The sequence below is a fragment of the Urocitellus parryii genome, chromosome 11 (genome assembly GCF_045843805.1).
Source record: "Urocitellus parryii isolate mUroPar1 chromosome 11, mUroPar1.hap1, whole genome shotgun sequence".
In the NCBI taxonomy this organism is placed as follows: Eukaryota; Metazoa; Chordata; class Mammalia; order Rodentia; family Sciuridae; genus Urocitellus; species Urocitellus parryii.
Window position 1 is genome coordinate 65,281,963 of NC_135541.1, and position 26,325 is coordinate 65,308,287.

A 26,325-nucleotide genomic window follows, 5' to 3' on the forward strand; every position below is an offset into this window, starting at 1 on the left:
CATACCTTTCTTATTATATTTATTAACAAATAATTCATAATTATTTTACTACTGAGAATAAAATTTTTCCCATTTCCATTTTTTAATGGAGAAAAAATAGATTATGCTCTTTTACAAAGTTTACAGAGATTACTTTCTATCTACCTATCTATCTATCTATCTATCTATCTATCTATATTTATGTGGTGCTGAGGATCAAACCCAGGGTTTCATACCTCCAAGGCAAGTGCTCTACCAATGAGCTACAGCCCTGGAGATGACTTTTTAATGCTTAAGAATATTGTAAATGTTGCCAAGTGGGTTGGCATACGCCTGTAATCCCAACTGTTTAGGAGGCTGAGACAGTTGAATCGGGAGGTCAAAGCCAGCCTCAGCAAAAACAAGGTACTAAGCAACTCAGTGAGACCCTGTCTCTGAATAAAATCAAAATAGGGCTGAGGATGTGGCTCAGTGATTGAGTGCCCCTGAGTTCAATCCTCGGCACCAAAATAAAGAATATTGTAACTGCTGTTTGTGTATGGTGGTGCATACCCATAATCCCAGAGATTTGGGAGGCCAAAGTAGGAGGATCCCTGGTTCAAATCCAGCCTCAGCAATTTAGCAAGGCCCTAAAGTGACTTACAGAGACACTATCTCAAAATAAAATAAAAGGGGCTAGGGATGTAGCTCAGTGGCTAAGTGCCCCTGGGTTCAATCTCTTGGTACAAAAAAAAAAAAAAACAAAAAACAAAAAAAAAAAAAAAAACTGAAAATACTGTAACTAATGATAAAGTCAGAGTTAGGGTTCAATTCCTGACTTCACTTCTTACTTCCAGTATGTTACTTAATTTCTCTGGCTCCCAGTTTCCTTGCTTATGAAATTCTTTTGATGTACCATATTTATAGGATTTTTATAAGCTATGAAAGATAAACTTAGTTAGATACATCACAATTTTAAGAGGTATTTGAGCATTCCATAACTCATGAATAGGGGAGTGTTATCCCACAAGCAGTTTGCACTCTACTATGGGGCAGAGGAGACGAAACTTTAGTTTATATTTTATAAGATTTTCAAGACAGCAAGACAAAGAAAATATATTTGATTAAAGTGGAAAGTCCCTAGTGAGAGGTTAGTTGGAAGTTTCTTGTTGGTTACATTTGTGTTTTATTTTACTCTGTGTTGGGCTTTGGTTTGCATACATAGGAACCCAATCTATGGAAGTTATCTTAGCCTAAAGTGAGCATTTTAGCCTTTCAATACGACCCAAATGATTACATATTCTTAATATTATGGTAATGTGGTCATTACCCATTATAGCAGAAAAGGACAGGGAGTATGATTGTATACTTAATGTCAATACAACAAGGGTTTATTTCTCATTTCATGTCCAGTGTGCTCCATATAGTTGTTCAAAGACCCAGCTCAAGGGGGTTCCCAGAGGCTTCAGCAGGGAGAGAGATCAGGGAGATTTTACATGAACTCTTGAAATGTTCTGCACTGGATGTCATGTACTTTGACTGACTGTTCCTTGATGAGTTATGAGACCTGAGTTTATTGCAACAATGCTGAAAAGTATGGTTCTTTACTATTCCCAGCAGAGAGGAGAAGCAGATGCAAACAGTAGATATATCCTCATACATTCACCTCACTCTTCACAGTGATTTCAATCTGTTGTGATGCTTTTCATCCATTATTTTTTTAAATGATGCTACAAAGCGTATAATGAGAAAGTTGTCCATACAAAAAGTATTACAGTTGGGGTTTATAATCTTGACAAAAGTCAGAACACAATAACCACACTGATTTTAAAAGAAAAACACAACTATGATTTATTGACCATTTGTTTATAATTAGCCAAGAACATCGCCTGAGATACACATAAAGACATAGGAAGAGAAGAACATCTCCTAGACTCTTTCACAGTGCAAAATAGTTTCTAGTCTTTTCTGAATTTTCTAGATAAGAAAGTGAGACTCAGATAGCTTAAGTCATTGGTCCAAAGTCACAGGTAGCAAGGAACAGTGCCAGGAATTGGACTTAAGAGGGCTAGATCTCCAGTCCAGATCTTCTTCATGCTCTGTGGGACAGAGTAGGAAATGCCTCATAGCTGTGATCATTGACATGCCCTATAAACAAAGCTAACATTTGAAGTCTCCATAGTCCTTTTATAGTGGAAGAATTATTCTTGATTCACATGTCAGAACTAGAAAGCATCTTAAAGATTATCTTGTACAACTCTTTCTGCTTTCTTGAAAAGGACCATGTTTGTAGGACACAGTTAAGCCATACAGGTTTAGGAAAGAAGCATCTTTTTTTTTTTTTTTTTTTTTTTTCACATATCACAATCTCAATGTGAATTGTCCACATCTTCAGGATTGATTTGCTTCTCAGGGTCACTCAGGGATCCTGTTTCTTTTTAGAGAATTTCTGAATCCTCTTAGGGCTTGCCATCAAAGTAGGGTTACAACATTCCAGTTCTAGCCAGCAAGAGGGGAAGCTGCACACACAAGGTATAGCTAGACTCAGATTTCTAAAACATTCCATGAAAACAGGAGAGGGGAAGAGAAAAGGACCAAAGACTATGGGAGACCAACCTTGCACGTGACTGAGTCACACTCCCCTGCTGGGTTCTGAGGCGCTCAGTCACAGAAATGTGCCAGAGCTTTCCCCACCCTTCTTGGGTTCCAGGGTTGTTATCTTGTGCATGGGTGTGTCTTGCTGCAGCCCCATGGGTGAAGCTATGCTCACCTGTTCCTTTGTAATATAACCCCTTGCCCTGTTTAGGATAGAATCTTCCATGGAAGTGCCATGGGTGTGTCCCCTTCTCTTACTGTGCCCTTGGGTGTGGCCTACCCAGGTGTCAGTCAACCTGCTGACAGTGGACATCATGAAGACAGACTCAGCCCCCTGAAACCTGACCCCTTGCCTCATTTGAATAGCTTCTCCTCAATAAAAGGGGTCAGCGCATGCTCTCCCTCTCTCTCTTCCTGTGGGCCCTTAAAGTCAGAGGAGCCGTCACAGTGACCCCAAAGAAAAAGGTATTTGTGTCTCTTGTGTGGTTATTTTGGGCAGCCCAGTTAGCCCAGTTCAAGTGGAGTGACCCTTGAGCTTTTTAGTCACGAGAACAGAAACCCAGCAGAAGACCTGTGGAGGAAGAAAGAAAAATGACATTCTTATGCTTTTATGGTAGGAGGAGATACTATGGAGCTGAAAAGACATACATCTGTATTAGTCAGCAGTCTGTTGTTGTGACAAAATACCTGAGAAAATCAACTTTAAAAAGAAACTGTTTATTTTGGCTTATGGTTTCAGAGATTTTCATCCATGGTCACTTGTTCCCATCACTTTGAGTGTGTGTGTGGTGAGGCAGACCACGATAGCAGGGGGTACATTGTGGAGCAAAACTGCTTTCCTGGTGGTTGCTGGGAAGCAAAAAAGAAAGGAAATGGCCAGGGTCCCCATATTCCCTTCAATGGCTCACCCCCAATGACCTGACTTCCTCCCACTAGTCCCCACCTCCCAATAGGGCCACAGGCTAGCAACCAAACCTTCAATACATGGTTCTTTGGGGGACATTTAAGATCCAAACCATAAAACATCAGAGGGCAGAACTTCTTACCATTTCTCTCTCTCTCTCTCTCTCTCTCTCTCTCTCTTTCTCTCTCTCTCTCTCTTCCCATTATAAGTATACCTTTGAGTGAGGAAAACTGGAAGATGTCAGTGAGCTAGTACCTCATCAGTCAGGTAGAAAATGAGTTTTGAAAATGGAGCATGCTCCTCTCTTGAAATAGTTAACTGGGATGCTGGGTCAGAGTTTCTCTTGTTAGTGGAATTTTCTCTTCAACCACTAATTAATTGGAAAAATCTTTTGTTTTCTATTTTTAGTAAAATTTAATTTTTAAAAATAGACATTGGGGTTGGGGATAACTCAGAGATAGAGCACTTGCCTAGCAAAGGGAAGGGCCTAGGGGGACCCCCAGCACCACACACACACACACACACACACACACACAGACACATACACATACACAATAGTTGCCTTGTAGTCACATAGTTTGAAAATCAAAATGACATGAAAAGATATACATAGAGAAGTGAGCCTTCCCTGTTCCTATTCCTGTTGTGAAAACAGGACCCTTTTACACTGGACAATTAAGGAGATCATTTTATTCTGACTACTATAAAAGGGAGAATGTTCATTAAAAAGATGCTTCAAAGAAAAGGCAGGCAGCAGGGACACAAGGGAGTCCAAACATTGGAGTTGGGAATCAAGGAAGGATGTAATTGGACTTAGACAGCTGCGGGGTTCCTTGCTGTTTCCTGGTATAGATAAGAGTTGGGGATTTCTTAACTCTCACTGTTTTCTGGGAGCACAGGTGTCAGGGAAAGTTCAGTATTGTCACTGTCCACTCTAAACTTCTCCTGCCCTCTATAAATAACTACTTTTATTGGTTTCTTATAATGTTATAGTGTTTCCTTATGCAAATACAAACAAGTTTATATACTCTTCTTTCTTACACAAAAATAGCATAGTATGTATACTGTAGGCAACTTCCTTTATTCATTTTATGGTATAGTATATTCTGGATATCTTTTCAAATCCATAAGGAGAGCTTCTTTATTGTCATTATTTTTTCCACAGGGTGGGTGGACCATTGTTATTTAACCAGTCCTCTATGGCACAAATTACTTCTACTATTTTGTTACTATAAACAATGTTTCAATAAATAACCACATATCATATTGTACATGTATAGGCATATCTACAGAATAAATTCCCAGAAATGTGATTTCTGGGTTGAAGAGTAAACATATTTCTTATTTCTGTAGATACTGTCAAATTGCTCTCCATCAGGACTGGACCATTCTGCCTCCCTAACTGTACTGTGAGAGTGTGCCGTGGCCTGGAGCCTTATCAAGAAAGATTGCTGTCAGTGGGCTGAGGGTATAGCTCAGTTAGTAGAGTGCCTACCTTGCATGTGCAAAGCCCTGGGTTCAATCCCTTGAACCACACACACACACACAAAAAGGAATGCTGTCAACTGAAATTTTTCTAGTCTAGTTATCGAGAAGTAGTATTCCTAAGTAGCTTTAATTTGCATTTCTTTTCAAATTTTTTTTATCTGTAGATGAACACAATACATTTATTTTATTTATTTATTTTGGTGGTGTTGAGAATCGAACCCAGTGCCTCACATGTGCTAGGCAAGCACTCCACCACTAAGCTACAACCCCAGTCCCTACTTTGCATTTCTTTCTTTTTTTTTTTTTTAAGAGAGAAGAGAGAGAGAGAGAGAGAGAGAGAGAGAGAGAGAGAGAGAATTTTTTTAATATTTATTTCTTAGTTTTCGGCAGACACAACATCTTTGTTGGTATGTGGTGCTGAGGATCGAACCCAGGCCACACGCATGCCAGGCGCGCGCTACCGCTTGAGCCACATCCCCAGCCCTGTTGTTGTTGTTTTGGGTTTGTTTTGTTTTGTGCTGGGGATTGAACCCCAGACCTTCAGCATACTAGGCACAGGCTTTAACACTGAACTACAAACCCAACCCTCAGAAGTGACTCACCCTTTTTTTCCTTCTTTTTTCTTTAAATAAAAATTGCCACTGTTTTCTCAAGAATTTCTTTTCTCCAATCATAAAGGAAAGGGGGAGAATCTAAATTAATTGAAGGTTATTACTAACTGGATTAACCAAGGTACAGGAATCAGAATCCAGAGTTGGTTAGCTTCCCTCTGGGTCAGCCTAAGGAAATAAGGAAAAATTGCTCTTTATTAGGCCTTTTCCACCCTTGGCTGGTTTGCTCAGTCCCTCATTGCAAATGAGCTGGCAGGAAAAGACCTGAAACTCGTTTGCTCTAAGATGTGTGGTTATTTGTTCAATGACTTACTGAACATTTCCTGACTTGATTGCTCTGTGCTAGTCCTTGAGAGTGTCCCACAGGAAATGCTCAGCTCTACTGCACTCTCTAGCAGCCCCTAATCTAGTTAGGAAGATAAGACATTCCTAGCAGCCAGGTAAATAATATGTGTGGTTAAGTGACAAGATGAGAGGATAAAGTTACTTCTCCCTTCCTAGAAGCTCTTCCCTTGGTGTCTCTACTTTGTAACCCTCTGATAGTATTTCATCAGAATCTCCAGTTGCAGAATTTTCTCAATTCCACAAAGCGCAGTAAGGAGGCATCTTCTTTCTTTCCTTTTTCTGGGGAGGAGGTGTTCCTTGGCATTCTTCCTCCTTGTTGGCCAACTCTGGTGCCTCTTTCAGTAAGGTAAGCCAGTCACTAATCAATATCTGAGAGGTCTGTCTGGGCACACTGCAGAGGGTATTTCTTTAATAGCCTTTGGCTCCACCTAAGGTTTATTTCTGCTAATTGCAATAATGTTATCAATAATGTAGAAATGAGGACAAAAGGCTTCATCTATAATATTTTTCCCCTGGTCTTCTTTTTACCTCCAAAATTGTCTTTAATTCATAATGTCCACAAATTCCTATTGCAAAAGGCAAAATAACCAGGTTCTCAACTTGAGCACTGCTAAATAGGTGTTAGCAGACATCCAAAAGGACACGTGGTTTTTGAGAGCAGCTAAAAAAAGGGCATATTAGAAATACCAAATTGTTATTACGACTTCAAGGAGATGGACAAAGAATTTTAAAGTACATATTTAAACAGAGCATTAGGAAGTTAGGAGCAGGAAGTCAAGCAAACTAGATGATCTTTAAGTACATGTGACTCTATCTTGAAATCTTTAAAGAGCAGTTCCATAATCAAACACTACAACCAAACTTGATAACAAAGATATTTGTTCATCATACTGTTATTTATATTGGTCAAAAGTTTGGAATTAACTTTAATGTCCAATAGGTAAACAGGTGATAAAAAAAAAAATTTGTGATGGACAGATGTGGGGTGCATACTTGTAGTCCCAGCGGCTCCGGAGGCTGAGGCAAGAGGATTGCAAGTTCAACACCAGCCTCAGCAACTTAGCCAGGCCCTAAGAAACTTAGTGAGATCCTGTCTCTGAACAAAACATAAAAAGGGCTGGGGATGTGGTTCTGTGGTTAAGCACCCCTGGTTCAATCCTGGTGCAAAAAAAGAAAAGAAATTGTGATACCATTTGATACCAATGAGTTGAACAAGCATAAAAACTAAGTTTTGAAAGGAAGAATTCTTTTGGCATGGATAATGCTGAATGTTAAGCAAGACAGAATGTACTGCTTAAAATATGTTTAGAAAAAAACACTAAGAAAATATTGTATATTAACAGACTTCTCTAATAACAATTTCTATTTTCTTTTTTTGTTTCTTTCTAGAACTTCTATGTAAGAATATTCATTTCCATAATCAGAAAAAAATTAACTGGATATTATTATAAAGAATTTATATCTAACATTGATGTAATGAGAATTGAAACATATGACTTAAATATAGGAATTTGTATTTTTGTTCTATACATTGTTCCTATCATTAAAAGATTAGCTATATTTGTAATAAAGAAAATATGTGGATTTGTGTGTGTGTGTGTGTGTGTGTGCTCGATTCTGTGACATAGAATTATTTTCCTAACTTTTAGCATTTCTGTGAAACAATTGATACTTGTTCTCCATTGTTGTTTATCAAATTTCCACAACCCTGTTGGAAAATTTAGTTGAAGTCATGGCAATATCAAGTAAACCTACTCCTCTGTCAACTACTCTCCTAGCCTTAAAAAAAAAAAAAAAAAAAAAAAAAAAAGTTCAATGCCATACTGTGTGATCTAAAATAAACCTCCAGGGCAAAAGATGAAATGAGGAGCTAGTTCAGCTACCCAGCAAGACTGACACAGGATAGCCTTCCTGTGGTTACAATGGAAACCAAAATGGAAAAACAATAGAAAAACCTAGGCAGCTTGTAAATAGCCAGAGCCATTGCTTGAACTCAGCAAAACTATTAAGTCAGTTAAAAATATGTAGGACATTGGTCAAAGTATCTAGAAAAAGCTATTTACTGTCTAAGGTTTTAAATTAGCATCTCCAAGTTGATGCCAGAGGTTACTACCTGGAAATCCTATTCCAAAAATAAACCAACAAAGACTAAAATCTTTTTTTCCACCCAGAAGAAGCAAGGCTGAAGAGCCTCTTCGTTGTGTAGTAGTAGCTCAGAATTCCAGGGCTTTAGTTCAGAATTAAATCACTTACCTCAGGATTCCAGACAATCTGGAACACCAAAGTAAGCCCTTTGCCCCAGGGTGGCAGCAAAGTGTAGAGAAAAGAGTGAGGTGTAGAGAAAAGAGTTTAAAACTCAAAAGCACCCGACAAATATAAGGGCTTATTATCTTTCTTCCCCAACTATGAAACAGTCAAGAGAAATTAACCCTCTCATTTGTTAACCTCAATAACAGGCTTTAACTAATCTGTAGCCATGGATGGTTCACATAATTGCCCTAATTAGTTTGGTATGGAGGGAGGGCAGGGGCAGGGAAGATCTGGAGCTCAAGCAATTAGCCTATATTAAAAGAAAAGGAAAAAAAAAAAGAGCAATGCCTTACAGATTTGATGTATTGATTCCAGATGTTATGGAAATTTTACTGCTAAGGCTCTTAGGCCACGGTTTATAGTTAAGGACAGGATTGGAGTAGACCCCAAGGTTGAGCATGGTGAAAAAAGATCAAGTTTCTATTGTCTGTTAAAAGCCTCAGGCAGAGAGAGAGAGAGAGAGAGAGAGAGAGAGAGAGAGAGAGGGAGGGAGGGAATCCCAGGTAAAAACTAGCAAAATATAGCAACAGGGTCCCCCAAGTACACAAGCCTCAGAGGAGTTATTTCTGAGTAGGTTGGCTTGTAGTTTTGCTGGCACACAAATCACCTCCTTAGTTGGAAATGATCGGTTTTGTTATTTCACTGCAGTTTCCCTCAGGAATTCTAAATTTAAAATGTTAATAGAAAATCCCCAGCGTTCCAGGAAAGGTTGCTATGATATGATTTGGGTTCCCTTTAGAAATGGAAGACAGGTAATTATACCAGGAAAAGAGCTACACTTTAACTTCAATGATATGCATCAAATCCTCTACTTCTTTTCCTTTCTCAGAAAATGGTAAATATAGGGGAAGAAAGAGCAGCAGTTCCAGACCCTGGTACCAAAATATTACAGACACAAAGGAAGTGACTTTTCAAGTCCAGACTGTAAGCCTGTCATTTTGTGGGCTTGTCTGTGAGCCTAGAAAAGCGAGGCGACGATCACATTGAAGACATTTCTAGTTGTGGGAAGACTGTGCTGGATGTCTGCCCATGCCCAGGTGCTATGATTCTAAATTCAAACCATAATTTGAAATGCTAGAAGAAAGCCAATGAAATTTAAGGGAAATCTTGTGACTTAAAGCTGTCTCCATTTGTTTAGGACCTGTAGACTTTGAAAAAAAAAAAAAAAAACAACAAGTGAAATGCTGAAAAATATTTTTGGAGGAAGAAGGCATATTCTCAGCCCTATTGCTACATTTTAAGGTTTTCAATTAAAGATACTTCAAATAACAAGCTATATCCCTCAAATATCCATTACCTCTCTAAAACATTTACATATTGACTTTAATCTAATCTATTTGAAAGATGTCTTTGGTTTACTAAATCAATGCTGCTCCTCTCGTTAGGGAACTGGTTTTGGATTCATTAATTCTCCAAATATTTGTATTCTGAGTGTCTTTTAGGGCTAAGACATTCTTTAAATCACACACACACACACACACACACACACACACACACACACGAACAACTCAACCTATAGGTTAATTCAGGCATTCTTCTCTCATCCAGTATATAAGGTATACTTATGTATATAAGGTGTACTTAATCCCTCTGTACCCTAGTTTCCTCCCCTCCAATTAACTAATTAATTCCTCATAGAATTAAGAGAGTTAATACATTGTATAAAGCACATTGCATGATGCCTGGCATATAGTAAGTATTCAAGAAATTTTGGCCATTCATTTAGTACTGAGCATGGAGAAAAGCAATGTAGAAGTACAGATACAGAGATAAATAAATTTTTTAAAAAAGAGCATGAAAGAATCAAAACTTGAACTGATTCTTGGAGAAAAGAGGAAATTTAATAAGTAGCTGGAGAAGGGCCAGGTCAAGCAAATGGTGTGTGAAGACACAGAACTTTGGGACTAAATAGTGTTATCTGAGGAATTGTAAATGATTCATTACAGCTGGGTTAAGAGATATTCCAGAATGAGGGAGTAGAAACTATGATTTACTGGCCAAACCTAGGTGATGGTAAGTGGGGCAGAGGGTAGATTTCTGGTTGATGATGATGATGCCATTACTGAATAAGAAAACATGGGAGATGGTGTGGGTTTTGACAAATATTGGGTTTTCGGCAAGGTATGTGAGGAGCGCTGAACATTTAAGTGGAGATATACAAGTGGATATGCAAATCTGAGGCTTTACCGGAGTACTCTAGTGCCCTAACAGTATACCAGAACATTCAGTTCAGTGTGCCATTGTTGGTGGTGGCCACAGACTTGAGAACTTTACTACAATTACTAGGAACCAGCATGGAGAACAAGAATAATGTAAGCTAATCTGGCATTTGGAGCATTTGGAACAGCAGGAGCTAAATAGAGTAGAAATGGAAGCAGGCTAGTATGGGACCCTAGGAAGAAACTAGAGTTTTATATCAATTAGGATGCTTTGGGTTGAAAATGACAGAAAACTGATTTATATTGTTGAGACTTGACATAAGTAATTAAAAACACAAGCTGACGGACAGGGAGGATAGCTTTATACCAAGACAATTCAGGCTCAACCCTAAGCTGAAGGTGAGGAATTCAGCTTACTTTCAACATTTAGCAGTGTTATTGAGTGCTTGCTTACTTATGCCAGGCACTGTTTTAGTTAACAGGCAAAATGTCTCTCTATTCTCTGGACCATATAAAAAGGAATTCATGAGCACTCTTTCTTCATTCAGATGGAAAAAACTAAGTGCAGGGAGATGAAGAGAGAAAGCTTTAGGGTTTAATGAAAACTCCAAAATATTTGCTGGGAGTTTTAGCACCTCTTTGTAGGAACATCTGAACTTCTGCAATTACTATCAAATGGAGGGGTGAAATACAGAAGCAGTTAAGTATAGATACCAAACTAAAAAGTCAAAATCCAACCAATGATATATTTTAAAGCCCAATGTGGATTTAGTCAAAGTTTTTGACTTAATCAAATTGAATTATCGAGAATTCATTCAGATTGTATAAAACTGACAAAACATATTTTCAAATATTTGTGGCTGAGCTTTCTAACTTAATTATGTGAAATATATTCTATGTAGGTCATATCCAAACCTACATTCGTCCATTCATATTTTAATTTAAAAAAAGTTTGCAGTAAAACAAAACCTCACGCTCAGTCATTATATCTAACTAAGCACAATCAGTTTCATATGTGCTTTCCTGTTTTCTATTGCTGACTCACCGTGCACCTGTGGGTACATTGCTTCACCTCACTGAGCCTATTTTCTGTTCTCTGATTTGGAAATTGTAAAACCTATGTCATAGGATTTTTAAAAAATAAAATACTAGTATGTGTTGAATGTGTTAACGTAAACGCACTACATACAATTGAAGGTTAAGATTAGCCACAAGTTTGCCATAAGTTCAGGCTTTAGCATTTTAATGGCTGAAAAGCAGTCTTAATTTGTAATTTTTTTTTTAAAGAGAGAGAGAGAGAGAGAGAGAGAGAGAGAGAGAGAGAGAGAGAGAGAGAGAGAGAGAGAGAAAGAGAATTTTTGTAGTATTTATTCTTTAGATTTTGGCGGACACAACATCTTTGTACGTGGTGCTGAGGAACGAACCCCAGCCCCTGGCCCCACGCATGCCAGGCGAGCGCACTACCGCTTGAGCCACATCCCCAGCCGTGTAATTTTTTTTTTTTTATTCCAGTTAGAATGCTTTCCAAACAATTCTATCAAGTTTTTATACTGTAAATCTTAAAATACGGCTCACATATGCTTCGTCTTTTTTTCAAATTACCCTGTACAAAAAAGTCATGAATGCCTGATGTAGCTTAGCCTCCTGAAAGATAAGGAAACAATCAGGAATATCAAGTGATTTGATTCTCTAAAAAGATATTTGAATAAAAGAGTTATCTATATGAACTTTTATGACCCTTCTCCGCTGAGTTTTCACTAGATGAACCTCTGTACCCATATGAACACTTGTGCAAAATGTTCCCAGGACACCTCTGAAGGGGAAAAAGAATCCACTCTATTATAGTGAAGGAGTGATATGGAAAAGTCCACTTTTTTTTTTTGACCAGGGATATTTCTGTGAAGCAATTCATAAGAAAGTTCATTTTCCTTTCCTTTTTTTTAGCCATGTTTTGAAAAGAAACATTTTTTTTTTAGATACAAATGGTTGTCAGATGACTACAAAATACTTAACTTTCTTCTTGAGCCCTCTATTCCCTTTTACAAAATAAAAACTAGCCATGATCTATACTGGCATAGGTGTATAGCTCCCAGAACTGCTTAATCCCACAGATGCAGCCAACACCTGTTTGAAAAACTAAAACATAGCCCCTTCTCCAAAAAAGAAAAAAAAAAAAAAAGATATTTTCTTCCCCAGTTGGTACTTTCTAGAAAATAAGTTCAAATTATCACCAGGGAACCAATACACTTTTATTCTTTGTCATAAACTAATTGATGAGTTCAATCAATGGGTAGTAAGTAAAGACACTTAAAAATTTTTAGACAGTGGCATGCTGGGCCTTTTTTCCCTTTTCCTCAATTTTAAAATCTTGCAATATTTCAGTAACTTCTTAGATTTATTTCAACAATCCATGCATCTGGAATAAGGATTTCTCCAGAGTTTTGAGAATCACAGCCTAATAATTCTTTTATTTATATGTAGTTTGGTGTCAAATTGGGGTCATGCTTTACCAGCTGCTACTCCCTTCTACATCTTCGATCTTTAAAGAAAATTCTTGTTTTAGCAGTTACTTCAATTTTGGGATTTTTATTTGCAAACCTAGGTAAGTGACAGAACTGTTTTTTCTGAGTTTGAGATATATCATTATGTTCCTTCCTCATCAAACAAAACACGAAAGCTGGCACAATTACTTTTAATGACTTTTACGAATTATGATATATTTAATATATTTTCCCAACTTAATGAATTCTATAGAACTTTAAAAATTTTGGCAGTTTTTTTCTATGCCGAATGTGCAGTGTCCTATAATTTCCTCTTTGTCTCTTAAAAGTGTAAGAATCATGGAAAGATTGATGCAGTGTCTTTTTATTGTTCTAAATGCTACAAATAAACTGGGCAAGGTGGTATATGCCTATAATCTTAATGACTCAAAAGGCTGAGAGACTGGAGGGTAAGTTCAAAACCAGTCTGGGCAATTTAGTGAGACTCTTGTCTCAAAAAACGAAAAAGGCTGGGGAGGTAGCTCAGTGGTAGAGCACTTCTGGGTTCAACCCCTAGCACCACAAAGAAAAACCTACGAATAACTACAGCATTTTGGATTGTATTACTCAAATCCAAGGTTACATCTTCCCAAATACCCCTAGTTTGTTTTGTTGAGTATTACTATATGCACACCATTAAAATAGGGGCTGAGCTAGGCTCAGTGGCACAGGTCTGTAATCCTAGGCTCGGGAAGCTAAGACAGGAGGATGAGAGTTCAAAGCCAGCCTCAGCAAAAGTGAGGTGCTAAGCACCTGTCTCTAAATAAAATATAAAATTGGGCTGCAGATGTGACTTAGTGGTCAAGTGCCCCTTGAGTTCAATCCTGGGTATCAAAAAAAAAAAAAAATAGGAACTGACTAGAGAAAACATGTAGAAATAGGACTGCTAGATAAAATTACAAGATGCTCAGTTAAATTTGCATTTCAGATAAACAGGGTTTTTTGTTTATTTTGTGGTACTAGGGATCAAACCCTAGTACCCTTTATCATACATGCTAGTCTACCACTGAGCTCCATCTCTAGCCCTTTTCAAATTTTATTTTTGAGACCCACACTGGCCTCTAATTTGTGATCTTCCTGCCTTGGCCTCCTAAGTAGCTGGGATTATAGGTGTGTGCCATGATGCCTGGCTAGACAAACAAACTTTGATATTCACATGTCCCAAATATCACATATACTGAAACACTGTTTACCAGTATTTGAAATCCAAACTTAACTGGGTGCCCTGTAGTTTTCTTTGCTAAATTTGATAACCCTTTATAGAGAACACTTATTCTTCAGTATACTATTTAATAGGAAAATTAATGAATAACATAAGGCCATATCTAATAAGTACAATCACACTCAGGGGAGGAACAGAAGAGTATCTGGAAGAGATGGCAATTAATGTAGGTCTTGAAAAATGACTAAATTTTCAAGTGGCTTAACGTGGGCAGGAGGTTTAATGTGATGACTTTGGAGTTCAAGTGTCCTGAGTTAAATTCAATATTCATCACTACCTGTGCAACCTTGGACACGTTACTCAAGCTCTCTTTATTATAAAACGGGATACTAGTACTTTTCTTACAAAGCTGCCTGAGGATTAGAGATAACATATATACAAAGCACCTGGAACATGAGGCACTCCCCCAATGGTAATTCCTCCTTGTCACAAGGAAGGTACTTGTCACAAATATTCAAATGTTGATATTATGCAGTAAGAGTAATATTGAATAAGTAATTTTATTTCCATGATCTATTTACACTGTACAAACACTGATGAAAAGCACCCTACAAGTTCACAGTACATTACAATATATTCACTTTAAAAATATATTCCTTTATAAAAGGTTCATAGAACATTTCCATGTCAATATGTGACAGAACTCTCAAAGCATGTCACCAATTATGTGATAACAAGAATGCTTCCAAGTACTGTTAATTTCACAATCACAGATCACCATTTGAATTTTAAATACATACAAGTTTTAAATTAAAAATGAATTCTACAGTGGAAAGTTCTTGAAGCAATACTTATTAGTTCATTAACATATGTACTTTCACAGAGATGTTTTGTCATAATAACCCACAACATCAAATTAATCTGCCCAAAGACACATTTCAACAAGTTTAGCAGTCCAAAAATTCTTGTCACTTGTGGTTGTTTTACTTTTTCTTCTTTGCTTGTTCTCCCGGTTCTACTTTGCGCTTTTTTGAAGTATGCTCATCTTTTTCATCATCTTTAAATAGGAAAGGAAGAGTTTCAATCAGTAATTTAAAAAGCAACCAACATGGAAAGCATTAAAATGTCATAGGTTTTATACCAAAATAAACACCTTCAACTGTTAGAATTTCCAAATAAAAATTTAAAAATAATTTTTAGAACTGATATTAAACTCTAAATGAAAACATTTTTTTTTCAATTACAGCAATATAAAATTCACAAATTTACTTTTTTTGTTGTTGTTACTAGGGATTGAACTCAGGGGCACTCGACCACTAAGCCACACCCCCAGCCCTATTTTGCATTTTACTTAGAGACAGGGTCTCACTGAGTTGCTTAGCACCGTATGTTTGCTGAGGATGGCTTTGAACTCAGGATCCTCCTGCTTCAACCTCCTGAGCCACTGGGATACATCTGTGTGCCATGGTGCCCAGTGCACAAATTTATTATTTAGCACTACATTAAAGTAGTTTAAATAGGAGAGTTTCCATGAAAATCAGATTTGCTCTGAAAAATTATTCTCTAATATTCTACAGTATATACATTGCTTATTAATTAATGACATCTATACTTTGTAAGAATGGAGCACACCGTTTTCTTACTATAAGAAGGATCAATCTAACCATGACATCATTCAAGGGGTTATCGGTTGTCCTTTTCAATCTTTCTTTCCTCTCACAACTATTTCTTTTCCCCCCATTCTCAGCAACCACTCCCCCTTGCATTTTGAGGTTAAAAAGCACAAGTAAAGGTTCCACTGAACCTCTATTTTCAGTTTTGCCATGTGTAGTTCTAATGTCCATTCCTAAGTCAGAAAATTCCAATGGCAACAGAAGAACACTATCTTCCCCTCTTCATATTGTGTCAAATTTGGATGGAGGTAGAGAAGAACCATATATTAAAACAGTGTCCTTGCCAGGTAAGGTGGTACATGTCTGTGATCTCAGTAACTTGGGAAGCTGAAATCAAGAGGATCACAAATTTGAGGCCAGCCTGAGCAATTTAGCCAGGCTCTAAGCAACTGAGAGACCCTGTCTCTAAATAAGTCAAATAAGGCTAAGAGTATAAAAGCACTCCTGGGTTCACTTCCCAGCACCAACCAACCAACCAAACAAACCAACCATCTTTCACACTTCCAAAACATTACTAGTGTCTGTAGCCACAGACAATTTCCAATGAACAAAAACTGTCAAATCTAAAAAAGTGTTTTTTGTTTTGGTGGTGCTAGGGATTGAACCCAGGGCCTTGTATATTTGAGGCAAGCATTCTACCAACTAAGCTCTATCCCCAACCCTGGATCTTTTTATTCTATTAAAAAGTCTGCCAGGTGCAGTTGTGCATGCCTGTAATTCCAGGCACTTAGGAGGCTGAGGCATGAGGATTCCAAGTTTAAAGCCAGCCTTAGCAATTTAGTGAGGCCCTGAGCAACTTATTGAGACCTTTTCTCAAAATGAAAAATAGAAAGGACTGGGAATGTAGCTCAGTGTTTAAGCACTTCTAGTTACTATCTCCAGTACCAAAAACAAAACAAAAAACCCCATAAAATTCCAACTATATGGTTCAATAAAATACAGGGTAGCACAGACTAGTTGCTAATTCCCACGTCACTACATAAATATGTGGCACTATTTTAAGAATTCCATACAGAATAAATACATCACATGTAGAAGATGTTATGATTTATAAAACAAAATTTTATTCATCACATTAATGAATTAATTGTAGTTTTTCTTGATCAACAGAGACTCAAAAGTCCAACAAGTATCATAAGTGATGCAATAAATATATGTTGAAAGGTACCTTCTTATTAAAAAGTTGGAGAACCTGATATCCAATCACAAATTACTTGAAATATATTTAAAACCTTAAGCCTTCAATTCTCTTCTAATGAATGTACCATACTCAGAACAATTCATTTTTTAATGAGGACAATAATTAGTATCAAGTGATCCCTATTCATTTATCTTCAAATACAACTTGGCAATATCATTCATGTCTCATAGAGCACTATGAATTTACATAAGCAATATAATAAATACAACTCATATCAATAACTCCAATCTGGAATTTCAAATCAAAGTTTTAATCAGTAGTTTACCATGTACACAGAAAAATACTGACTCTACAAGTTAACTGATACAATACTCTATTTAAGCCATGAACTTTTTTGGGGGGCGGGTAGGGGGACTGGGAATTTTAACTCAGGGGTGTTTTACACTACTGAGTCACATCCCCAGCTCTATTTATTTTGAGACAGGGTCTTGCTTATAAAACAAAATTTAAGTTGCTTAGGCTGGTCTTGAACTTGGGATCTACTTGCCTCAGGCTCCAGAGTTGCTGGGATTGCAGGCATGCATCACTGTACCTGACCAGGACTTTTGGCTATTTTTTTTTTTAATATTTATTTTTCAGTTGTAGTTGGACAGAATATCTTTATTTATTTACTTTTTTTTACGTGGTGTAGAGGATGGAACCCAGGGCCTGTGCTTGAGAGGCGAGCACTCTACCACTGAGCCACATCCCTAGCCCCAATATTTGTTTTTTAACTGGAGTTACCATCAAGGTTATATTGAGATTATTTTCAGGAATGGTAATAAAAAAATTTTAATTTTTTTAAAATTAAAAAAGCACTTTCTAAGCCTCCTATAAAATTCACTATTAACAAATATTGAGAAGATGACCCCAAGACACTTCTCCTTCTCCTTTTATTCTGCCACTTATAAGTAAATTTACTGATAACAAAACCACAAACTACTGAGATTGAAAAAAAATAACTTCTATCAGTGATTTAAGTAGAGGAGCTGATGCCATCTAGTGTCAAGACAAAGAATTACCTTAAAAACCAGCGCAGGAAAAACAAATCTGAAAATGCTCATTCATCAGCTTTAGGGAGCTTTTGTCACATGGTACTGTTGCACTGGTGCAGAAATAATTTATCAAGTATGGAACTCAAGCAGCACAAGGTAAGTAAGTTTAACATCAATATAAACTTTTTAAATTTTAGAATAAATAAAAATAATAAGCTATGTTAGCTAGGCTTTTACAATTACATGCTGATGAAGTTACAAAGAGTATCTAAGCCTTTCTTATCCATGTTTTATGAACACTAAATATGCTGATAAAAAAGACAGGAGTGGTGGTACACACTTGTAATCCCAGCTATTCCAGCTATTTGGAGGCTAAGGCAAGAGGAATCCAAGTTGAAGGCCAGCCTGAGCAACAATAAAAAGGGTTGGGGATGTAGTCACTTGTCCAGCATGCACAAAGCCTGGGCTTTAATTCCCACCATTGCAAGCCAAACCAGATCAAAACAACAGTGCTACAAAGCAGCAAGATCTAACAGATGAGTTTAACCTTGCCCAACTCCTCTAAAAAGTCTCTGAAAGAAATTAAATGGCAAAAAAGGCCAAAGGACAGGAAATGGAAGGTAAAATAAAAGTTAAGTGTAACATGAAAAACATGGTTTAATTTTTAATTCATGAATTTTAAAAATAAGCAAATCTTACTGATTTTTAACAATGAATCTGAGTGGCTTTTGATGGAAGTCTACAATGGCAAAAACAAAACAAAGATAAAAACCACTTCTAAAGAGGAAGTTATTTACTACAAAAAGTCACATTAATAACTACCATTAAAGTCAAATTTGAAAATTGCAGAATTATCTTTTAATCATATGATCCAGCTATAAACCAGCTGAATCTTGGGTCTCTGTCTTTTGCTATTGCCTACATTTACTTTGATAAACAATCATCATGTGATCAAAAGGACATAAATTATTTGAGAGAATAGTATTTTTTTGCTACTTGCATGGAATTCCTTCTAACTGAACTAAGAAATAAGTTAGAGAAATAATTATTTCTTACTTGCTTGCCCTGGTAAATAATCCTGGCCTTTTCCATAAAAGGACAAAAATATTAAAGCACCAGTCTAATGACAACCTAGTTTAAATAACAACTCTAGTGACCTTCCTACAGAAACAAAGCTATTTCTCAAGCACTTTAGTTTGGAAAACATGAAGAAAGCACCTTCAGCTTAACAAGGCACAATTTCCATTTAAAGATCTCTTTGAAACCCTAGTCTGCCTATTTTTATCTTTGTGAATTTAGACAAATTATTTTATCTGAGATTGTTTTGTCTATAAAATAGTAAAAATGCAGGCTGGGGATATAGCACAGTTGGGTAGAATGCTTGCCTCACATGCACAAGGCCCTGGGTTCAATCCCCAACACCACAAAATAAAAACAAACAAAAAATAGTAAAAATGCATCATGTGCCACTAATTTATCAAGTTGTTAAGAGTAATTAGAAAACTTGTGTGAAAATTACCTATTTTAGAGCATGTATTTTCTAGTTTTGTGACCTCGGACAAGTCACGTTAAGTTCTCATTTCCACATTTTCCCATGTGGTTTCACAAGGCTCTATAAGGATTAAAGATTATTTATGCAAATGTACTTTATTAATTATATAAAATATTATACAATAGGAGGTATACTATAAGTGCCCACTTGATTTAAGATCTCCAAAAAAGGATGCCATTCACTAAGCGTATGCTTTCATTCATGACTACTAATACACACCAGGAGACTACTGAAAGAAAAATTAGGTAGAATCAAAACTGGGATATGAACATTTGCCCATTAGTTAATCCTTCTCTTAAATCATAACTCTCTGTGAGGCTATAAAGGGAACTAAATAAGTGGTGCTTGCACTGTGAGACCAGAAATCTGTTAGAAAAAAGGCACACCCTTTCTAAAAATGGATAGTCCAAAACATTATGTTCATTAAGTTCAATCTGACAATTATTTGATAAATACTTACAAAGTAATAACTATGATACAACATACAGAGGACCAGGATCCTGTTGATGAATTTATTTTCATGAAGGAAACAGACTTATGAAAAAATAAGACACAGGTGATAAATGACATTAGCAGCATTAGCATATATGAAGTACAGAGGAGCAATTATTACTTAGAGATTACACCTGAGATAATTATTATTTTTTGAGCTGGATTTTGAAGGATGAATGAATCTACCAGCCAAACAGGGAGGAAAGAATATTCTAGACTAAGGTGAAATATATTAAAAGGCAGAGCACCATAAAATAGCATGATGTATGCAGTTCTGAATTTCAAAATCTTACAATGCTGGAAATGAGGTCCTTCAAGATGATGATAAAGAAGCCAGGGGTGGTGGTGCAAGCCTATAATCCCAGTACCTTGGGAAGCTGAGGCAGGAGGATTGAGAGTTCAAAGGCTGCCTCAGCAAAAGCAGGGCATTAAACAATTCAGTGAGCCTGTCTCTAAATAAAATACAAAAAATAGGGCTGGAGATGTGGCTCAGTGGTCTAGTGACCCTGAGTTCAATCCTGGTACCCAACAAAACAAAATGATGGTGAAGACACAGGCAGGGCCTATCAGAAAGCTCTTAAATCTATCTTGTGTTGAAGGGTTTTAATCAGGCAAATTATATAATCTGTGACTTTTTAGAAGTCTCAACTACTAGCTGCAGTGTGAAGGATGAAACCGTGGGGGTAAGAGTTCAGAGGCAGAGATTCCTGTGACAGACAGTTCAGGTAAGAAATGAAATTATGATACTATGAACTAAGACAATACTATGATCATTTCCTTCCTATTACTATGTAGTGATACTTAAATCCAACTTATCACACTGATTTTTAGTTCTAAAGCACAACTGCTTTAAATTGAAACTGTCAGCACTTCACAAGTGCAATCACAAGAATCTGCTGCATGAATTAGTTCCTGTTGTTCTAATAAAATTATCATAAATCATGTAAACTGATTGTGATATCAGAAATTTCACTTTAAAACCTGAATAATTTATGATGTTTCACTTTCAGTAGCAAATACTACTGGTTTAGATATCAGACTTCGATTTAAAATTGAAAAATATCTTTTTTCAAAAATAGAGCACAAAGTATCCAGTGTCCATTTCAGTTTGTCAAAATGCTAGGTTTAAACTTTGTTCATTAAATATCTCATTCTTTTTAAACCCATCACAGGGACCAAGATAACACCACCAGACCCTAATTCTTCTTACCTGATTCTAATGTCTCCTCCCCTTCTGGCAGAAGCCTAGCTTTCTTAGCATTCTGTGGGGCATCATCACCATTGTCCTCATATATGTTCGACCATTTTATTGCCATATCCAGCTCTGGAGGCGGAGGTTTCTTCTCAGTAGTGTAGGTCTCTGGAGGTGGCACATAGTTTGACTTCCATATTTTGAATTCCTTTGGAGGCTGTTAAGTAAGCACATTAAGAAGCCCTGTGACGAACCGAGGTTCCATGATTAATATGAGCACATGCACCTCCCTGCCGTTCGATTACCGTGCTGTCTGACTTTTTTCTTAAGGTTTAAAGATACATTTTTTTGCATCAAAAACACAATACTGTTAAGTGAAAAGCCAAAGGGTTCCCTATATGAATAAAGCTAATAACTTTTAGTTACCAAAGAAGAATCCAGTCTCAGATACTACGCCAAGGCTGACCCCTTCAGGAGGCTGCAGCAGACACTGTCTTGGAGGCAGCACCGCAGGCACTTCGGCGTCAAAGGGAAGGGGTCTCGGGGAGAAGCTGCAGCGAGGGGGGCGGGGGAGTCACCACCGTTAGTCCTCGCCCCGCGGGTGGGGGCACCGAGCGCGGAGGTTTGGGTCTCCTCACAAGGGGCGGGGCTGCGGGTCCGGTCCGACACCCACCAGGATGGGGAGGGGACCCGGGCTCCCTAGGGCTGGAGATGGGAGGGGGTGGTGCGGCATCCCGCGGGGGACGGGGGATGACTGCGTGTGGGGGAACGGACTGCCGGCCCCTAGGACCGCACTCAGGAGGAATGGGGCGGAGGCCGGGGCCAAGATCGGGAAACGGGGTCGGGGACCTCACCTCCTCAGGCGCTTTGACGACGTGCCTCTCCCAGTCTATCTGCTTGTTGAGCGGATTATAGAGAAAGGCTGGGCGAGTCACGCTCCGGAACAGCTCATCGGGTCCGGGCAGTCGATTCTCTGCCTTGTTCCCACAGCCGCCCGCCGACTTCGCCAGATCCGGGCCCTTCGGACTCGTTTCCTCCGGCTCGCTGTTATCCTCCTCGCCCGAGGAGTCTGAGCTGCTGCTCCCGTATGCCGCAAAATAGCTCAAAGGATCCTTCTCCTCAGCTGCCATGGCGGCTGCGCACGACGACCCACGACTCTGCCGGAAGCCGGAAGCCGCTTCAGGACCCTCCCCACGGTTGGCTCCGCCCCAACTCTTGCAATTGTTTCGCGGTCTGCGACCCCTGGTGGTTGGGCTGCGCTTCTACTCCTGGACTGAGAGCGTAGGCTGGAGGCGGGATGCGACAAATCTGTTTTTGCTCTTTCCCAAAGAGTCCTCAGGAGAGAGGAGATTTTTGAGCCAGTGGTCCCAACCAAACTTTAAGCATTCAGTAAGTTTTACTGAAGGCATAGAAAGCTAAGAACTTTTACTTTTCAGTATTACTCTAGTCACTGCCTAATAAGGAATAGACTGACAGGAGTCGTGGAAACATAAGGTTAAGGGAATAATTCTATAAAATGGACCCACTGTGCTTGACTCCCACTTTCTCTTTTCAAAAGCAATTTATGAGCAGCCCTGTCCGAGTTACATTCTTCAGTAAACAACCTGTTACCTGCAGGGGAAATGCAGGTACAAAATGCCAATCAAAAGAACATAAGTTACCCTGAAGGGTGGGACTTTTGTGACCTTTACACAGACCAAATCCCAGAACTCAGGGTGATAAGGGTAAGTTCCCCTAATCATAGAATCTATAAGAATAGGTTCCCATTAGAACCAGTCAGTTTAGGTCAAAGTGACCTAGAGTTGACATGCACGGTGGGGACTTGAAAAAAATCTGATGTCATCCTGTCAAAAGCCAAGGGGTGGACCTGGGCGGAACTTTGGAAACTTCCCTGGAGCCCCCCTCAACAAAACTGGAGGTGCACTGCCTCTCTCCTCTCTGAGAGGACCTATTGTGTCCCTTTAGAGTATCCGTCTTTGCTTTTACTTTTCCTTCTAATAAATTCATTCTTGTTACTGATATGTCTAAAATCCTTCTGGAATGATTGGAAGAATCAGATAATGAAATGGCGGGGAGGGGGCATTATGCACTAGAGATTAGAATTTCTTCCAGGTTCCTCTTTCAAAAAAAAAATTAATCTTGGTGTGCCTCCCTCAGTTGATATGAAGCACTTTTGGGAGTGGTGAAGGCCTTTATCCCCCAAGGGGGGAAAAAAAAAATCTTTTCATTTGAACTCATTCAAATGCACTCTGAAGAGTCTCTCTCTGATGAAACACTCTTGGATTGCATCCCATTTCTCTGGGGGGGGGGGGTCTTCTGAACTTTCTGACTTCCCATTATCAGCCTCTTTCCATGCCTGCTTTATTCCTTTATGGACCATATATGTTGGTGCTTCCCAACATATTATCTTTCAGCAACACTTGCTAACATTTTGTAGAGGGTGTACAAAATTGCATGTCAGCTCACCTCTTTCCTTGGCATCAAGAATCTTATGCTGTGACTCCCAAATCTGGGTCTCTAGCCCCAACCTTTTCTCACACATTCCAGACCAAACCTCCACTGGCTCTTAAACTTTCCACAGGCACATCCTGCTGGGACCTTAATGTTTTACTTATTGTAATAGTACCTTGTTTTTCCATATAACTTGTCTCTGCATTGTGTTCTTTGTCTTAGAAAACTACATAATCATGTACCTATCTACCACAGAAACTAGAAATCTTTGACTCTAGTGAACTAAAGAGGGAATGATACTCAAATGAAGTAGGTGTCAGTGTAAATGTTTAGACCCCCACTCAAGCATGCCTGCTCATTCAGGTGATACTCACCTTCATTTAAAAACTTGCTATTCCTTCCCAGAGGTAGGCTACAAGGACAAATATATGTCTATCTTCTTCACTCCTCTATCCTAAATCTTATAGGACAATGTCCATGAACTCCTTGATGGAAGGAATGGATTGTGCTTTGTTCATGTTTATATTCCTAGAACTTAACTCAGTCCTGTCTACCAAGCAGATGATCAATATATACTGTTTGATTATAATAGTTTACCAGGAAATATGTCTAGATAATGGTTTCTCACATTTTTCCATCCAAGTATGTATATACATGTGTGTGTGTGTGTGTATATATATATACTTTTGAACATTTTAATGTAGTTTGAATCAGCTTGTCTGATTCATTTCAGTTGAAACTTGGGAGCAGGGACTGCTTCAGCTTCTCTGCCTTCTCCTTGTCTGTGATGACAAAGGTATAAAGGTATCTGCTGCATCGAAATTTAAATTTCACATTATCCTTGTTTTTCTTGATCTTAACAGATATGGCATCCTTTTGCCTGGCTGTGAGAAGAAAATCTTTGATTTCCTCAATTTTCTGTGGCATGGCTACTAGACGCGCCAATGGCGCAGATTGGCACAGCTAATGCTGAGAACCTAAGGGAATGGAAAAGAGTGAGCCTTCCGTTTCCAAATGCCTATATTGACAGAGGAAAATTATAGTCCTAAAGTGTGGTTTGGGAGTCCCTCAATCAACCTCACTTCTGACACCAGTTGCAAGTTCAGAAACCACCCTCAGGTTTAATAATGTGGCAGGACTCACAGAACTCACTGAAACCTATTATATTCATGGTAATAATTTACTACAGCAAAAGAATACAGAGAAAAGAAAAAGGAAGAGGTAGATCTGTCTATCCAGGAATGTTCTACATTCAAAGCTTCCAGTTGTCTTCTGCCAATGCAGTCATGAAAAGTACTAATTTCTCAGGGCAAAGATATGTGATAATATACATGGAGTATATTATCAGAAAAGCTCACATAAGTCTTGGTGTCCAGAGTTTTTACTGGAGCTTGGCTATATTGGTATGGAGAATACCTACATGACTGAGCTGTCTCCAGCCCTCCAGAAGTCAAGCTGATACAGTGTGGTCCAAAGTCCCAAGGACATACAATTTTGGGAGTAAATACAATATAGTATCTTGAAAATGTATGCAAATTTTGCATAGTTGTCCCTAATGCAGTTCTTTATTTTCCTAAGATATTTTAAAATGGCTTATTATTGAGTAAAATTGGTACTCTAAGAACATAACTACTTTTATGACTTTTAAAAGTGGCCCACTGTTGAGTATTACTGGGGTTGGGGCACCGAGTTTAAGCAACACAAGTCCTTGTTATCAAAGCCACTAATAGCTCCTGTGTGACCAAGTCTAAGAATCACTTCCAACTTGATATTTCAACAACAGAGGTCTCCTTCTTGAAACCCTTTATTTTCCTGCCATTCCCTACATTAAACACTGGAGTTCTTTCCTATTTCACAGGGCCCTTTTGGGGTTTTTCTGTTGCCTTTTTCTTCATCTCACCTCTAGATGTTGAAGCACCTTAGGATCAGGCTTGGGTTGTCTTCTCTTTTTTATCTACCCTACTTTTCAAAGTGAACTTTCCAAGTCTAATGGCTCTAAATATTTATTTATGTTAATTCTAACATTTATAAAATCAGTCCAGTTTGGTAGACCAAACTGCTTTATCTAATTTCATACTTCAGTGTCTTAGAGAATCCCCTGAAACTTTAGCATTGTTGTAGTAGATTGTCCACAAAGATGGCCACTGTTATGATTTTGATATGAGGTGTCCCCTACAGAAAGCTCCTGCATTATGCAAGAATATATGGAAAAAAATGATTGCATTGGGAGAGCTATAACCTAATCAGTCCATCCTAGTGTGAAAGGAATGAGTAGTAACTGTAGGCAGCAGAGGAATGACTGGAAGAGATGGGTCACTGGGGCTGTAGCCTGGAAGGCATCATCTTGTCTGTGACTCCTTCCCCACTGTTTTTTGGCTGCCATGAATGGAGCCTCTCCTTCACCCTTCTACCTCACCTTACGCCCAGAGTAATGGAGTCGGCTATCTATGGACTGAGACCTCTGAAACTGTGAGTTGCCAAAAATATTCCCTCTTCTAATCTGTTATGGTCAGCTATTTTGGTCATGGTGATGAAAAGCTTACCCAAACAGCCACCAATAATTCCTCCCATCCCTGTGCATATGTATCACTCTTTCCATTGAAGGTTGGAGTCTACTTAAATCTTGGCTGGCCCTGTAGCTTGATTTAATGAATATAATGCTTCTGTTTTGCTTTCTTGGAGTTAGTGAGCCACCATGTAAAGAGGTGCATGAGGAAA

General features: G+C 38.3%; 1 protein-coding gene across 1 annotated transcript; it reads right to left on the bottom strand.

Annotated features, from left to right (window-relative positions):
- Nucleotides 1–14,607: 14,607 nt before the first annotated feature.
- On the bottom strand, nucleotides 14,608–22,303 carry C11H1orf52 (chromosome 11 C1orf52 homolog). Its single transcript, XM_026406154.2, has 3 exons — nucleotides 22,011–22,303; nucleotides 21,175–21,373; nucleotides 14,608–15,129 (listed from the first exon to the last, which is right to left on the bottom strand). Exons 1-3 carry the CDS (start codon nucleotides 22,284–22,286, stop codon nucleotides 15,056–15,058), a joined length of 549 nt encoding a protein of 182 aa, XP_026261939.1. The 5' UTR covers nucleotides 22,287–22,303; the 3' UTR covers nucleotides 14,608–15,055.
- Between the last annotated feature and the right edge of the window lie 4,022 nt (nucleotides 22,304–26,325).

Excerpts from the sequence above, each read along its gene's own strand:
- C11H1orf52 (XM_026406154.2), bottom strand. The coding sequence starts at position 22,286 with ATGGCAGCTGAGGAGAAGGATCCTTTGAGCTATTTTGCGGCATACGGG. Across the intron at positions 21,374-22,010 it reads TCGTCAAAGCGCCTGAGGAG|CCTCCAAAGGAATTCAAAAT; the intron begins GTGAGGTCCCCG and ends CTTACTTAACAG. Across the intron at positions 15,130-21,174 it reads GGAGGAGACATTAGAATCAG|ATGATGAAAAAGATGAGCAT; the intron begins GTAAGAAGAATT and ends TCCTATTTAAAG.